General features: G+C 45.1%; 1 protein-coding gene across 3 annotated transcripts in view; it reads right to left on the minus strand.

Annotated features, from left to right (window-relative positions):
- Nedd9 (neural precursor cell expressed, developmentally down-regulated gene 9) overlaps positions 1-16,802 on the minus strand; it is a 177,447-nt gene that overhangs the window by 15,312 nt on the left and 145,333 nt on the right. For all 3 annotated transcript variants that reach the window (NM_001111324.2, NM_017464.5, XM_030247179.1), the window contains one exon: positions 13,350-13,793. In NM_001111324.2, coding sequence (NP_001104794.1) covers positions 13,350-13,793 — 444 coding nt within the window. The remainder of the gene's footprint in view (positions 1-13,349; positions 13,794-16,802) is intronic.

Below are 16,802 nucleotides of genomic sequence, written 5' to 3' on the forward strand. Positions count from 1 at the left end.
CCTCTCCCCTTATCTTCAGATAATATCATGATTTCAGAGTCAAGTCAAATTCCTGTCTCCCAGAAAGCCTTCCCTAGATGGATAAACTACCTCTGTCTTTGTAACACTCCAAGTAATTTACATATTTATATTCATGTCTGACAGTGCATGTGACTTATTGTTTGACTCTCTCGGTGAACCTCCTGTTGCAGCAGGGCTTATAACCGTGCCTTGGATAAAGCAGATTTTAGGAAAGATGATGCTAGAAGGAAGGGAAATGATGTCTGCCTACATAGAATAAGTCAGATTTCCAGGTTGGGCAGCTCTGAAGTGAGTATCATACCCCAGGCTGAAAGGCACAACTCATATCAGCCATGGTGATGCTGGTCAGGATGTAGTTAGTTCATATTTTAGTCCAGCGATTTCGAGGCTGTTTGCCTTCAAAGTGTTTCATGATTAAACATGAAGATAAAACAAAAAATCACTAGCTTGGTATGTTTAAGTTAGATGAGAAGAGAGTCATCTTTACACATATGTGAAGGATTGAAAGAGAGGCCCAGGAGGCACGAGGGACTTCAAATCAAAGCCACAAATGACAGGGGACTCCGCTTCTTCACAGCCACCAGTAGACTTACTTAGGTTATTATTTTATCAGTGCTGCCAATATCATGATTATCCTCAATGGAAATCAAGATACTCCAGGGGAGAGCCCTGCGGGGAAGAGTGCTTTCATAGGGTTTAGAGATGAAGGACTTTTCCAAAGGGAAGGGTGATGAGATCCTAGGCTCAGGGTATGGGATGAAATTCTTATCAGTGGGAGAGCACAAACTAATGCTTGTCAAGAGGGTCTAGGAACCAAGAACTAGGACATGGAGCTTGCTCTCGGCAATGTCTATAATATGCAAAGCATTGGCTTACAGATAACTTCTCTTGGGATGTCACTGGGGCCAAGGCCTCAGCAAATCTATTTGGGCCATGTCTTACCTCGAGTATCTGTCTGCCTCACCTTCCTAATACAAAGCTGGGGTTAGGAAACCTTTGCCCTGTCAGCTGCCTGCTCACTGGAGCCCCAAGTGAAGCAGGGAGGAAGTAGCCATCTACCATTCTCCAAGACAAGTTCCCCTTATCCCCACCCCCGGCCTCCCCCAAATCCTCAGGTTCTCCCATGTCTCTCTCTACTCTTCCTTCAATGCAACATCTCACCCCTCCCCTACTTCCTCACACTACTGGCAGCTGTGAGGGACAAAATAGTGCAAGCTGAAAAGTTGTTCTCATAGAAGCCGACAAGGAATGGAACGGTGATTACCTGGGGCATGGGTGAGGAGAGGGCTGGGCAGAGAGCATGCAGGATGGATACAGGCATCCAGTTGGATAGAAGAAAGGAAATTTGAAAGTTCTATGTCACAGAAATGTAACTGCAGTTGACAAGCATTAATTGTATATTCCTAAATAGTAGAGAGGATTTCAAATATCCCCAACATTAGAAAATGATAAATGTTTGAGCCGATGAACAACCTACCCTTATCTGATCATGTACAGAAATATCCTGTAAATATGCACAATCACTATGTATTATTTTTAAAATAATATAAATTTGATACATACACATACACAATAATATAAGTTTTACACATACATACATACACACACACACACAGCACAGAAAAATATTTGAGTAAGAAGACTTGGGTAGAGTGGAGGAGAGACATGGAGATGGGCTGGAAGTATTGCTTCCATTCTAGTTGTTTTCGGGTCTATCATCTACCTATTTACCATCTATATATTATCCTTTTCTGGTATACAACAAAAAGCTAGAGTTGGGGATGTAGCTCAGTGGTAGGGTATGTGTCTAGCTTACGCAAGGCTCTGTGTTCTGTTCTTAGCACTGTCAAAAATCTTTACAAAAATCACAAAATACAATTTTAAGAAAAACTAAAAAAAAAATAAAAAAATAAAGAATTCCACCCAGAAGCCTTTTCTTCTATGAGTATCATAGCACCCACAAAATCATGATAGTGATTGCCATGACTTTTGATTTTGCAGATAATTTTGTATCCCATCATTTTCTTCCAGAATCACTGCAAAACAGCTTCAGAAATGGCACACATTGTGTAACCATTTGCCTCTGCCATTCAGATGTGGGCAGGTCAGATGGCTCAGTAAGTAAAGGGGCTTGCTGCTAAACCTGACAACTTAAGTTCAATCCCTGGGACCCAGATGCTAGGAGAGAATCGGCTCCTGCAAGGTGTACTTTGATGTTCATATACATACCACAAATGTACGTGTGCATACTCACACACACACACACACACACACACACACACACACACACACACACACAGAGAGAGAGAGAGAGAGAGAGAGAGAGAGAGAGAGAGAGAGATTAGATATTGCCTAAACTCCTGACCACGATGCAACAGAGCAGGAAGGTGAATAACCAGGCTTTGCTGTTTTGCTGTCCTACCCTAAGGCTTTCACCAGAACTAGGCAACTCAGGAAATACTCGGCTCAGAGAGCACAACAGGCGCTAACGAGAGGTTAGGACATGTCACTACAGCAACAGACCCACAGACAGCCTTGCCCTTAACAAGGCCTGAGATGGTCTAATGAGCAAGCGTGTCACATGACGAGCGTCTATTGCTTTGCTTTGGCTCTGGTGGGAAATACAGTTAGACTGCTCCCTGCCCCTCTAACCACCCCCCCCTCCCTTGATTTATTTATACTACCTTTCTTTGGGTTTCCTACATTAACAAGACTGTTTTGATTTCTAAAACTGCTTATTAGATAGAAACCATTTCATTCAAATGAAATAATAAAAACGAAAAAGCTCTAGCAGAGACACCACTGCCTTCACTGGGTTTCATAATAACCCTTTGTCTTAAATGAGCAATTTACCCTCTTCCCTTTTTACAAGAAAACCCTAGGAATAGAAATATCACCACTACCATTGCCAGCCCACTAGGACGGGGACTCAGTTTTCAGCAACTGAGAGCTACAGTGGGCTGCCTATTTGAAATCCAAGATCATGTCTTGCACTTCTATGAGAAGAGGAAAAGCTACACATTGTCTACCCTGGATTTATTAATTCTCTATAAATTCTCTCTCTGTCCAGCTTGGGTGCAGCAGTGAGCTCACTTGTTTACTTGCATAGCAACAATATAATGAAAACTCAGTCTGGCTTTAAAAAAAAACTCCCTTCCAAGCTATCTCTAGGCTCAACCCATCCTGATGCTTCTCTTGCATTCAATGGAGACATTTTTTCACTCTATTTTGGGGACACGACTTACTTTCCTTCAAGGACATTTGATAGTTGATTTTTATGCTGGAGCTAAACTTTTTTTTGCAAGCTGTCCAGATCACAGCCCATCTCTCCCTCCACTTGAGGCAAAGGCAAAGGGAAGGTTCAGGAGTGAAACTGCTCCCTTGGGTCACATTCATATGACACAGCTTTGTGTGGCAAACCACTCAATGGAAACAGTACCCCAATTGTTAAGCCCCTAACATGTCTCCCCTGCTGCTATCAGGAAGCTCTTTGTATAGTGAGCACTAAAGCAATATTTAGCTATGGACTGACCAAGCACCAAAGAGCAGCAAGACGCACAGAACATCAAACCTTGGTGGGAAATGACATCTGGGTTCCCCAAGTGACCAAGGTCTTTCATGGGACAAAGCTGAATGCAGGCTGTGACAATTAGGTATTGAAAGCCATTTTTCTTTTAAATATCTCTTTCAGTTGACTGAAATGTTCCTTTGAATGAAACCATAAAGGAACAGGCCTCTGGGCTCTTTTAGTATCTGAATAAATTCAATGGGACCATGCCCATTGCATCTACTCTAGATTTAGAAAGACGCCTAAGACTGCCCTGCTGAGCTGTGGATGGGAGGTGACAGAGAAGTAGTCTGGGACCCGAATGCCTGTGGGTATTGCTTCTCTTTGAGTAGGTGATCTCTCACAGCTCAGTGGGAGGACGAATATAATGGCTGATGGGGCAAATGGCACGAATGGCAAACATTGGTGCCAGTTCTGAGGGTGGCTGCCATGCCTCGAGGCACCAGGCCCATCTCTCTGCCTAGACCATGAGGCTTTTTACAGGGAAAGATGGTAGAAAAATGGCAAGGCAGAAGAGCTTGCCTGTCTTGATGATAGAGCACAGAGGGGAATTCTCCAAATGAAGAATTTCCTAGGACTTCTCTTGGGAACAATATCTGTGCCTTCATCTGCCCTTGCCAGCTTCTAGATGTTCTTCTTGTACACAGCGGCTGTGGATGGCAAAGGCAAGCTGGGCTCTAAAGAAGGGTAGGGGACAAACTGTCCATGTTTAGGGGTCAAGTTGGAGTTTTTAAGACGAGGGTTGAAGGTAGGTCATTTAATGAAATCTTTCAAGCTATTGTGGGAAAGAATCTGATAAGGATATCTGGATCGTAAAATGTTGGCAAAGACCATTAGAGGGAATCCAGTTTCAGTGGCCATTTCACAGTCGAGGGAGCTGGAGTATGGGAAGGTACGTCATCAGAGGAGCGAGTGGGAGCTACAGTTGGCACTTACAATTCTTCTTTCAGAGGCCTATTTCCTGAATCAGTGACACGTGCCATGCAGTTCTTTTTAGACATTTAGAAGGAAATACTCTCAAAGAAAGCAACTTCCATATACAATAGATGTAGCTTGCAAATTAGGTATCTTGTGCTTTGGTGGGTCCCTTTCTTTCTAGTCTAGTCTTGGAGATTACATGAACTTTTAGAACAGCAATATCATTTAAGAAGAAGTCCACATGGCCATATTGCCTGCAGTACCACAGGTCTGGCATCTCCCAGATGAGTGCTTTGGAAGTATTTCCGAGTGGCTGGAATATCTGTGGCTAGGCTCTCTCAGCTCTTTGGGTACTATGTGGATGTGAGATGGGGGAGCCTTCCGCAGCAACATGAATTCTTCCTGGCTAACACCATGCTCCTTAGCACCCAGGATTGTGGTGAGCTGGGATTGCTAACAAAGTCAATGTGCCCTCTTAGGTTAGGGCTGGCAATGGCACCTATGAGCTGGGATGTAGAAGCCATTAGCGTTGGAGTCAGACAGATATGAGCTCAATAGCAGGCCTGTCTCTTGTGAGAGGCAGTGAGTTCACTCTGGTAGATTAATCTCAGGCCTCAGTCCTCCTTTCCTTTGTGAGGGGAAGGAAAGCTATAGTATGCACGTCGCTTTCTGCCAGGAGGGTCAGGTGACACAGTCATTATAATGCCCTCAAAATGGAGCAGAGGCTCAGAGGCATTTTAAGGTCATTTCTATGCTTCAGATTTGAAGCATCACTGCAGAATAAGATGGAGCAACATCACCACCCTGTTTCAGACTCAGAGGTTCTTTTGAAGAGATCTCTCCAGAAGTTAACAGAGACTGCAGAGGAATCCACTGTCTTACGTGTGAACCACCTGGACTTCTCACACAGATGGGGACACCTCTAGTACCAGCCATGTGCAAACTGCAATCTGCGAGCTGAGTGTATCCCAGGATAGCCACGAGTGTGGCCCAAGACACTTGTAGATGGCACTGACGTTTCACAACATCAAAGGTCGGGCATGCCTGCTGGCTGTAACCCTGACACAATGACTAAGGTACTGCTACTTAGAACAGAGTGTTTTTGGCCTCTGACATTTTCCAGCCCCGAATTTTGTAGAATGCACTCTGGCGAGTTGGTCTTCTCCCTTTCTCTTGTGTCTTTGAGACGGATTCACATAAGATGATCCAACAAGTTTTATCATTAAATAAGACAAGCAGTGTTCCTGCCCTCCCTCCTTCAGAAAGTATTATCCATGCAGTGGGGTGTCCTGTGGCAGGCTGCCTCTCACTCACTGTGATAAGCAGTCACTTACTTTGCAATCAGTGGGAGGGGAAGGCTAACTAACCTCTGTTGCCTTGGTAAGGGTGAGTGACAAGTTACAAACGCCCCCTCAGAAATATGCATTATCTATGAGCTTTATGACAGACTGTGGCTGAAATCTGAAGACGTTGGTGTTGACCAAACAAAGAGGACCTTTGTTCAGTTAAGGAGGTGTGAGGGTTTGCTCATTCCCTTGGCGTGGGTGACTGTCTGGGAACAGTGCCTTTCAGGTCAGGGTAAGCTTAGCAAGTCCCTCCCTTCACTGCTTGGGGACCTCCAAGGCTGTGGAAGATATAAAATGTACCTTGACTTTTCAGGGGGGACATTTAGGTGACATCTCAGTTCTTTGGACAGTTTTACAAACTAGACAGTTAGATATATTTATTAGGTTTATTTTCATATAGAAATCTACAATTTTGGGACGTAATTGTACTTCATTGAGTTTACATAAGAAAAAACTGGGGGGGGGGTGTCCTCTGCCCTGGAATTAACTTTTTAAGTTGTATATATGGGAGATAGAGATGGGGAGAGCATAGAGAACAGAAAGGCAGAGAAAAACAAAGAGACACACAGACAACAGGGAACAAAGAAAAGGGAGGTGAAAAGTCAGAGTTTGTCATTTCCGGCAACTCTAATTTCCTCTAAATCTATTTTTTTCCTTGTTAGTAGACAAAAATAATATTGCTTAATATCTATAGCAGTTAGGTGGCTGGTATCTGAGGTTGTTATGGTCAACTGATTTCAAAAGGCTTCACATGCCAACAAGGGAAGTCTCTGGTTCCCATGGCAGCAGCCATGGGTGTCTGTGTGTATGTGCATGTACATGTGCGCTGTGATGATTCAGTGTCTAAGAAGGCAGAGGCAGCATAAGTTTCAGGATCTTCTGCTACCTTTCAGGAACCAGCCTGGAAGACCTGCCTAAAAGCCTTTGAGTCACTTCCTGCCAGCATTTGTCTATGCCCTGTTTTGGAATTGCCCACCTTAGAGATGATGCCACAGGGCTTGGCCGAGCTCAACAATACTTAAGTATTCTAAGTAGCCACCACCAAACGGTGCGCACCCCAGCCAAGGCCATGACAGCAGCTTATCCCATTTCCAATGGACCCATGAGCTCCATGGCATCAGTGAGGTATGCACATACGATGGGACCAGAAAATGGGAAGAGAATACTGGGTTGCCAAGAGAAAGCTTTAGACTGGAGATGAGTTTTAAGAGACGGATGGTTTGAAAACACAATATAGGAGGGAAGGGATTGTAGGTCTCATAGAACCCACAGAGGCTGCTCTGAGAACCACTATACCAAGTATATGTTTTCCCTCTAGGAGACAATGAAAGAGTTTACCAGTTTTGCAGTCTATACTGGGGCGGGGGGGGGGGGGGAGAAGTCAGGCAACTCCCAATACGTACCTCTGTTCCCTGAGAGCTGGGATTACACGCACATGCCACCGTGCCTGGCTTAAATGAAATCTAGGGTCTCATGTGTGCTAGACAAGTGCTCTTTTACAGAGTCATACCCCGATCCGGAAAGCCGAAATTCACATCAATCATTATTTGCTTTGGTATCCAGTTACTATTTAAGGACAGTTAATAAGTGGTGCCCTTGCAGGACCCTCGTGGTAGGAAGCTCTGTTCTGTTGTCTATCAGGAGCTGTTGGGGAAGGTGTGGGCAGGAGGAGACTGGCTGAGTGAGCAGCTCGGAATCACCATTGGTAGTTTGAGGTGAACTGAGCATTACCCCTTTGTTCCTTGCTCCCACTTTGTTCATTCCTTCACCATGCTGATCTGTGTGTGGGTTCTTAGCTGCAAGATTGATCTACGGCAGAAGTGGGTACCGTGGCTCCTGGCTTCCTAGAGTCAGAAGGTAGCTCCAAATTAATCTTCAGAAGGAGTCAGGGCACATAAAATCCTGTTGGTTAGGGTCCAAGCTAACGCTAAAGAACAACCATCAAGGCTGACAAGCTGGCTCTGTGGGTGAAGGTGCTTGCCATCAAGCCTAAAGACCTTAGTTTAATCTCAGGGACCCTCCTGGCAGGAGAGAGCCACTCCGCTTGAGCTGTTCTCTGACATCCATGGTACATTGCTATCACACACACACACACACACACACACACACACAGAGAAAATAAATATATGTTTTTTTTTTAAAAGAAACCAAATTAAATAAATAGTTTTTTTTAAAGAATAATTAGCTGGGAGGAGAGGAAGGGCTGATATTGGGTTGTAAAGTGAATAAATAAATACATTTAAGAAAAGAAAAGAATAATCAAAATTGCTCCCCATGCAGCTTGGGTGTGTCCCTTGGAAGTCTGAGATCACTGAAGTAGAGAAGTAGTCTGGTTTCAGACCTTTGTAGGCTTTTGACTTGCAGGCTTTTGGGCTCTCCAACTCAAATCCAACTCTCATATTTTAAGTAGAATTTTCCCTTTTTAAAGACTGAAAACTTTAAAAAAAATTCAGCTTTTCAAATTATTTGACTATGAGTAACATACTTAATTTAGAATTGTCTGAGAGCTCTTGGCGATCTCAACACATATTTACAAGTCTCTGCAGAGTGAGAAAGCTCTAACTCACAAACTGTTTTCCAAATGGAATGGAACTGTCTTGAATCCCACATATAACTGATGAGCCTCGCGTGAGTCTCCTTCCTAAGCATTTGTCTATGTGTTGATTAATTTCTATCCTGCACTTATGCTTCATACTCTGCGGCTCGGAGTTTTCTTTTGTTTTGATTCAGCTTTCAAACTTTTGCCCAGGCCCTAGGCACTCTGCCTGCAATGCCCGATGTGTGAAACAGCCCTACATATAAGACTCAGAGTGAAGACAAATGAAACTAGGAAAAGGTGCCCGTCTGCAAGATTTCCAGATAACCTTGATTCTTTACCACTCTTTCCAGAAGAGACCTGTGCACTCAGAGGGTTCAGCACATTGGCTGAGAATGAAGTACGCACATACTCAGCATATACTGAGAAACGCACAAGGTCCATAGACTCCGCATGAACTTTGAAAACTGGGCGTGTGTGCTTAAGACACCTGTTATCCCAGCGCCGGGAGGATCAGAAAATCAAGGTCATTATCAGCTACTTAGGGAGTTTGAAGGCAGCTGGGGTCACTTGAGGCTTTGTCCAAAACAAACAAAACCCAAACCCAAACAAAACTCTTGAGAAAGGAGAAAGGCAAGAGAGAGGATCATCCCACGATGGTAAGTGCAATGCAGGAGCTTTCTGCCTCCGAGTCCATTTAGTTTTCCCGACAGCCCTTTGTGGTAAATGGGCTTATTCCCACTTCACAAGCAAAGGGGCAGGGTCTGAGAGGACACCTGTAATTTGCTGAGCCCAGGGAGCCACAAAACTGTGGTAGGAGGCAGACTAACTGAAGCCTTGCTCTGTCCACAGGGCTCCTGGTCTCCTTGCTTCACAGAGGGTGCACGTGTGATCCCTATCCGCATTCTGCAGGCAGCTAATTCTGGCTGTCGGTTAATATGGATCCGGGGTGCAGGAGGGTGGGTGGAAGCTGGAGTTTCCAGGAGAGCAGAAAGGGAAGGCAGAAGGCAGAATTCATGCTGTAATTTTTTTTTTTAAGTAATTCATTGGGACACAGTGGTGTATGGGATGAAATGTCTGAAGTCCACACTGTAACAACTCGGGCGAGTTCTGAACTATGGAAAGTCCCGATCACAGTCAGACTGGAACACATCCAAGCCGGCCATTGTCTCTCTTTAGTGATTCTCTAAGTATGGTCCTGGGCCAACTTCTGATGAACTAAGCAAAGAGTGGTAGGCTCCTGGGCCTCCTCTCTTAGACCCACGAAAGGAAGGGCTGTGAGGTGGACCTGGGAACCCACAGCTGACTTGATGTCCCTCCCTTTCTGGGTGACTAGCTCATTCAATTCTTCAAGCTCAGAACAAGTTACCACTGAGTCCTCATTTTCCTTAGACAGCTTTTAGAAACCATAGCTAGAGCTACTGGGGACACTCATCCAGGCCTTAGTTTGTCACTGTTTACAGACAGGAAGTTAGAAGAGAAAATGAGTTAGTTATTTAGCAAGCCGGCAAAACTTCTAAGATAAGAAACAATAACTACTGACAAAACCCACATCTGTTCTCTTGGCCACTGAGATTGGGGTCTGACTTAAGTCATTAGGATTCCTGTCCACTGGGAGTTACTATACTACAGCAAGGGATTTGGTGGTCAAATTAAATTTTTAAAAAAATTTTTAAATTTATTTTTATATATGAATACACTGTTGCTATCTTCAGAAGAGGGCATCACATCTCGGTGCAGACAGTTGTGAGCCACCATGTGACTGCTGGGAATTGAACTCAGGACCTCTGGAAGAGCAATCTGTGCTCTTAACCACTGAGCCATCTCTTCAGCCCCAGTGGCCAAATTCTTAAAGCAGTTATTACTGCCTGGGAGGTTACAGTCATGTAAGAGGTGACCCTTGCCACCACCTCCATCAGGAAAGAAAATTTAACAAGAAAGAAAGGAGGGAGAGAGGAGAGGGGAAGAGAGAGAGAGGAGGAAATGGAGAAAATCAGGAAGGGAAGTGGGAAGGAGAGGGAGGAAAGTGGGTGAACAAGAAGGAGAGGAGGGTATGGGGAAGCGAGGGGATAAAAGGAAGGAGAGATGAGGAGAGGAAGGGAGAGGAGGAGTGGACAAAGGAGAAGGAAGAAGAGCGGTGAACGAGGGAGGGAAAGAAAAGGAAGAAGGGACTGGAAGCAGGAAACCTGAACTCTCAATGGCGCGAAGACTCACTCACAGGGTTTGTTACAGAGGACCCTGGTGCATGGCAGGGAAGGGCTAGGGTCACCTTCCCTGTCCTTTCTAGCTTTAGTCCGTACTAGGCAGCCCCTGCCAGCTGTGCAAGCTTCAGGTGATGGGAGTGTCTTGTTTGGTCTGCACTGCATAAGGGCTGGCAGGGCTTGTTAAAGGTTGGCTTATTACTTCAGGGCTGGCCTGCCCTTTGCTAAACACAGAAGGCTCTGAGGTGCAGAAGTCACAGAAGGAAACAGTATGCGGAGGGACCCGAGCCACCTGAGGGCCTCAGCCCCTGACATCAGTGGAGACCAGGAGAGAGCCAAGGGGAAGAACGCCATCAGCTATAACACAAGCAAGGGGGGAACGAGGGGTCTGAAGCATCAGGCTTCCCAGACATGGAACTGAAAAGGTTGAGTCAAAGGAAAACATGTCACCTTCCTGCCAAAATAAACTATGACAAGAGTAAGGTCCCTCTACCTTTCAGCCAAGCACTTCCCGTACTGGCCTCCTCTGTCTGCCTCGAACCAGCTCAGACGAGGGAGAACTATTTTTAAGTTGCTCAAGCCACCGAGACTAAGAATGAGAGTTACTTATTTATAGTTACACCTTCCAACTGTTCTTTTCCTCTCTGGGGGACAGAGGCCAGGCTTGGCACTCCCTCAGGAGCTGAAATCACTGGGGCGAGAAGGGCTTTGCAAGGTCACATGCTCTGTCGATGGCCTGTAGCCAGGATCCCTGTCCTGGGGAGTGAACTTAAGTGGGAAAGCCCTTCACCACTTCTCAGAGAATTTCTCCTATCAGACAGAACTTGGATTGTGTGCCCTTGAGATGTGTTTTTGTTAAAAACACACATATGTATAATAGATGATTAGAAAATGAATTCATTGTTGAGGAATTCAAGAATAAATCTTTCTTCCCCTGGCCCCTTGGGAAAATAAATAGAGGTTCCAAGGACTGGAGAGATGGCTCATTGGTAAGAGACTTCTTACAGAAGCCACACAGGTGGCTTACCACTGTCCTTAACTCCAGTTCCGGGGAACCCAACTCCCTCTTCTGGCTTCCTTGGGTACCAGGCATATATGCGGTGCACATACATATACACAGGCAATACACTCATAAACATAAAACAAAAATGATAACTCTTTTAAAAAAGACGTACTTAGAAAAAAGTATCATGCTAGCAAATACTATTTGACACAACATAGATTTGTAAATTCATCTATATTTTGTGTCCATAGAGTCTCAAGCTCTTTCTGGTGTCCAACTTTACCCTTACTCTTATAATCTGGATAATCTGGAGATATTTTCTCATTGTATAAAATTAGTCTATTCTTACTAGCAAGCCTTGAAGGAACCATTGGGACTTTCTGACAAATGAAAGAGGAAAGCCTTCCCTTTTAATGGGCACAAAAACCCATCATTGTTGGCTTAGCCATTGCCCTGTAAGTAAGTGTCAAGATTCTCTTCCTGGCACACACACACACACACACACACACACACACACACACACCTTACCTGGTATTGTACTGTTCCCTCACTGCATCGTAACTGCTCTGAGAGCTCTATTTAGTCTTTAGTTTACCACTGTATCACACAAGTATCAAAACTACAAAAGATGCTCAATATTCACCGATTAAGGAATGCATTTCTACTCAACTCAAATTGTTCTGGGTTGAGACTCTAACATGTGGTACTCCCTAGTCCTGTGGTGCTCCCTAGTCCTGTGGTGCTCCCTAGCCATGTGGTTTGGGGATGGTCTGAGTATTCCACACCCCCTGCTAATGGCAGGTCTGAGGTGATCGGGAGAGTGCCTACCAAAAGAGGTGATGACAGCTGGCCTTTGCCACAACTGATCTAATGCCAGAGGCAGGCTCTGGGACTATCAAAACTGAGAGATTAAGCAATAAATATTGTCTCTTTATGAAGGTAGCTGTCTCAAGGATTCAGTAATGGTGATAAAAAGCTGATGAATACATCATATGTTTCTTTCTTTTTTTTTTTTAAACTTGGCATTTTCCTAAGTATCTAAACTCTGCTGTGTCTACTTGGACATTACTACAAGAAATGAATCAATTCTAAACCTACTAGTATCTGTGTATTTTGAATAAATCAATCTTTAAGCCCAAAGCTCTAAGAACAAGCTGGTAGATAGGATGTATTTTCAACCTTTTAATTTCCTCTACTTTCCTTTGATTCTTTGCCCAGCCAGATGACTGATTCATGACTTAGCTTTTGGCCCAGGGAGAAGGATCCACAGTAATGACGGGGGCTACACTACTCAAGGAAGAGGTCGATAAGACTACAAACCATTTACACACAGGATCCAGGTCTAGCAGACTCATCACCTGACTGAAGAGACACGATTGTATGCTCAAACTGGATCCAGAATGAAATACCACTTAGACTGGCTGTTAGTCAATGGTATGTAGGCACATGGTCATTCAACGAAGTTGTGTTGCTGGTATGATAACGCATGCCTGTAATCCCAGCACTCGGGAGTCTGAGGTAAAAGGATCTCAAGTTCAAACACAGCCTGGGATATACACAGTGAGACTCTGTCTCATAATAAAAATTGCTGTTGACGGATTAATGGAAATTTGATGTAATAAAGATGTCTGGGGTAAGCCATTTAGTATGTTTGCTTTGGGGCAATTTCTAAGTATTTTTTTGGGGGGTTGCCTCTATTATTCTAACTACAATGAGTGGCATAAAAGAAAGAACAACATTCTAGTTCATCACTTACCTTTTTGCTTAGAAGGGGTCCATTAGTGCCGCCAATGTTCCTCTGAACTGATGGTGGTACTTGATATACATCTTGTTCTGGAGTGCCATGGCCAGTGGGTACTTGGTAAATTCCCTGATTCTGGTAGGAGGGTGGCACTTGGTAGATGGTATCCCGAGATGCTGCCTGGGAATTTGGCACTTGATAGAGTTTCTGTTGGCCAAAGGTCTGATGCATAGGTCCAGGAGTAGGCTGCTCATGACCGGGGGTCTCTTGCACTGGACCAATCAGAAGCTTCACCCGGTTCCCTGGGACAATGCCTTGGCGACCGTGGAGGGAACACAGCCACCATCCCTCAAGCCCTCCTGTGTTCTGCTCTATGACAGTTAAGATGTCTCCCTTGCGGAAGGCCAGCTCCTCAGCACACTCAGGGACGTTGTCATACAAGGCCCTTGCCATAAGATTCTGGGAAGGGAAGAAGAGAGGAACAGGGTTAGAGTGTTAGGTCTGTCTTTTTAGCACTTATACAACCCACACTTTTAGGGACAGGCACAGTTCCTGGAAATAGAGAAGAAATATGAACACTAGCCTGTCAGAAGGAACTTAGAGGGTTCAGACAAAAGATAGCCACAGCCACACTGTGTCTTCCACCAGTGACATCAGATGGACTCCTCCAAAAAGCACAAAACAGAAGAGATTTCCCTCCAGTGCTGGGTGCTTTGCCAAGGAGCTGGGCTGGCATTGCTAACGAGTTAGGAAGGGGTCACTGGGCAAAGCATTTTTCTAACTTTTCAAAGTCAGCTGGACGGGAAGAATGTTCCAAGCTGTTCAGGCGCCACAGTGAGCTGCCCTCAATACTAAAAAAGAAAAAAGAAAAGAAAAAGCTGCTCATACGCCACAATGCTTCTATATATTCTAGACCCCGCCCCCAAATGAGTCAAAGAAAATTCTAAATGACACATACTACAAACAGAAATTTTATTCATCATTGCAATGTAACTAGAAGTACATACACATAATTGTGCCTTGGCAGAGCCTACCATATCTTTTATGATTAAGGAGGCCTTGGATGCAGGAAGAATCTACGTGCGAAAGCATAGGGATAGGCTACAGTAATCAAGCAGGGACACAGTGTGATAGCAGTCTGTCTAGACAGATCCCACCGTGGAGAGGTACTCGGCAGGAATACATTGGTTCATAGGCTGGGTCTCTCTTGCACCTCTCTGAGGGCCCTTCCTTTCCCAGTAGGCCACCACGTAGTCACCTACTTAAATCTCGCCATTCACATCTGAAAGGCTGTGCCTTCCTTTCATGGACTCAGAACACTCTCTGTCTTTGTATGAAGGCCTGTCTGGCACATTTAGTCCTCGGCAGACAGCTAAAGTAGGCATTGAGCAGAGAGTGGGCAGGCAGTCTGCGCTGACATTCCTGGAAGGCTTTCAAAGGCTCTGAAGATTCTCGGCATACTGGCAGCCAGTCCCGCACGCCTGCCCCTTTCCCAGAGTGCAGACAAGTGGGGGGAACATAGGGAACCCAGCGCAAGCATCGGAAAAACTAAATGTGACCCCTCTCATGTGTCACTCGAGCGTCTGGATGCACTTAATGTCACTGTGGCGAGGAGTCATTTGCGGAGCGAAGGACTGCCGCTTGGCCGGAGTATGCTTGGGACTTTATTTCACACCATCGCATATTTGTGGACTTCGGGGCTGCTTTTCTTTGGACTCTTGCCTCCGCTTTCCTCTCCAGAAATGTGGACTTCATCTTCCAATCTCATGCTTTTCATTTCTTTAAGACGGACATGCATTAATCATCTCCTGCCCCTGGACTCTGCCTGAAACCACAGGCCTCGCAGTGTGAGGCGCACTCTTCTGGGGAGGGGCTGTGTATGAGAGGAGGGGTCTGCTTCTGGTCGCGAGGCTGGAGGAAGTCCAGTTCCACTCACTGCTTTGTGTTTTTTGAAGTGATAATACAAAATTTATTTTGTTTTCATTACATTTTAAATTATTTTAAATTTCTTTCATACTATATATTTTGCTCATATTTTTCCAAGTTTTCTTAGATCCTTCTCATATCACACTACCCAATTAACTTTCCTTCCTCATCCCCCCCCTCCTGCAACCCCCCCCCCCCGAAGCAACAACAAAACCATGGTATATGTTTTCATTGTGTCTTGCCTTGGTCAACTACTCCCAAGTCTTCTTTTTCTTTAAGCATACATACTTTAAAGACATACACTTTAAACATATATATGTATACACACACACACACACACACACACACACACACTTGCTATACTGCCCCGGCAGGCTGGACATAAGAAATCCTCCTGCCTCAGCCTCCTAAGTGCTGGGACTACAGGTACATACCTCTGCAGCTAGCCAATCATCTTTTATCATGAATACCTAATTTTAGGAAGAGAGATTAGAGCCACAAATAGCCGTCCCCCAGGGAACTTAGGATAAAGCTGAAATCACTGGTAGATGCGATCTGTTTGAGATTAGCTAGAAGGGAATTCGGAGCTTTTGTGTTAGGTGAAGGTTTTACTTAGCAGTTGTATACTAGGAAACACTGGATTCCTTCTAACGCTGAAAAACTCACAAATACAACGATAAAGTCAGGCCACATGCTTGCTTAGTTTTTAGAGCCATTAAAGAATGTGCCAGGATGCTTAGATCTCTGTTTCTCCCCATCCTTTGAGTGTTCTATCACTGTAAAAAGGGGTCATAGGTTTAAAGAGGACAAGACTCTGGTCCTTTTTGTATCAAATGACCTCAGGGAAGGGACTCCGTAGGATTCCGATTTCAGAGCTTAGATGGAAGAGCTGACTCTGGTCTGGGCCCATTCAAGAACAGGGGATGGTAGCAAAGGAAGTCCCTACACAGAATCAGAAGTGATCAAGTTGGGGGCAACCCTATGGGACCAGAAGACTGATAGCTATGCAATCAAACAGGCTTCAAAGAAAAGAAAGAGAAGCAAGAGAAGACAGCAGACGGGCAAAGGACTGCAGCTCAATCGACCGCAATCAGCTGGAGGCGTTCGCTGTTGGGCCTCTTCCAGGGTCTGGAACACCGTGAGGTACTGAGTGGAGTGTTGCGCCATGCTTGATTAGACACAGATACAAATCCCCGGGTGAGTCTGCTAGATATGTTTTGTCTTCTGTCCCAGTGACCTTCCCACCGCCTGTTTAGCTGCAGGCTCATGCCTGCACAGGAGCCTAAGGGAAGTTCCTAGGATAGCCCCAGAGTCCCCTCAACCATTCAAAAGTGGGCACATCTGGTGAATTCTCCTGCCTCCTTGCCCACAACATCTCTCCGGTCTTCTCACAACAGACAGAGAAAATGGGATTTAGAAAGAACTTGACCCAGCGGTTGGGGAGCAAGGACCTCACACTGCTCCACCCCCACCCCCAGGCCAGGCTGACATCCATTCATACCCCGGTACACATCAGCCTTGACTAAGTGAGATTGAGTTCTT

The sequence above is a fragment of the Mus musculus genome, chromosome 13 (genome assembly GCF_000001635.26).
Source record: "Mus musculus strain C57BL/6J chromosome 13, GRCm38.p6 C57BL/6J".
Taxonomy (NCBI): domain Eukaryota; kingdom Metazoa; phylum Chordata; class Mammalia; order Rodentia; family Muridae; genus Mus; species Mus musculus.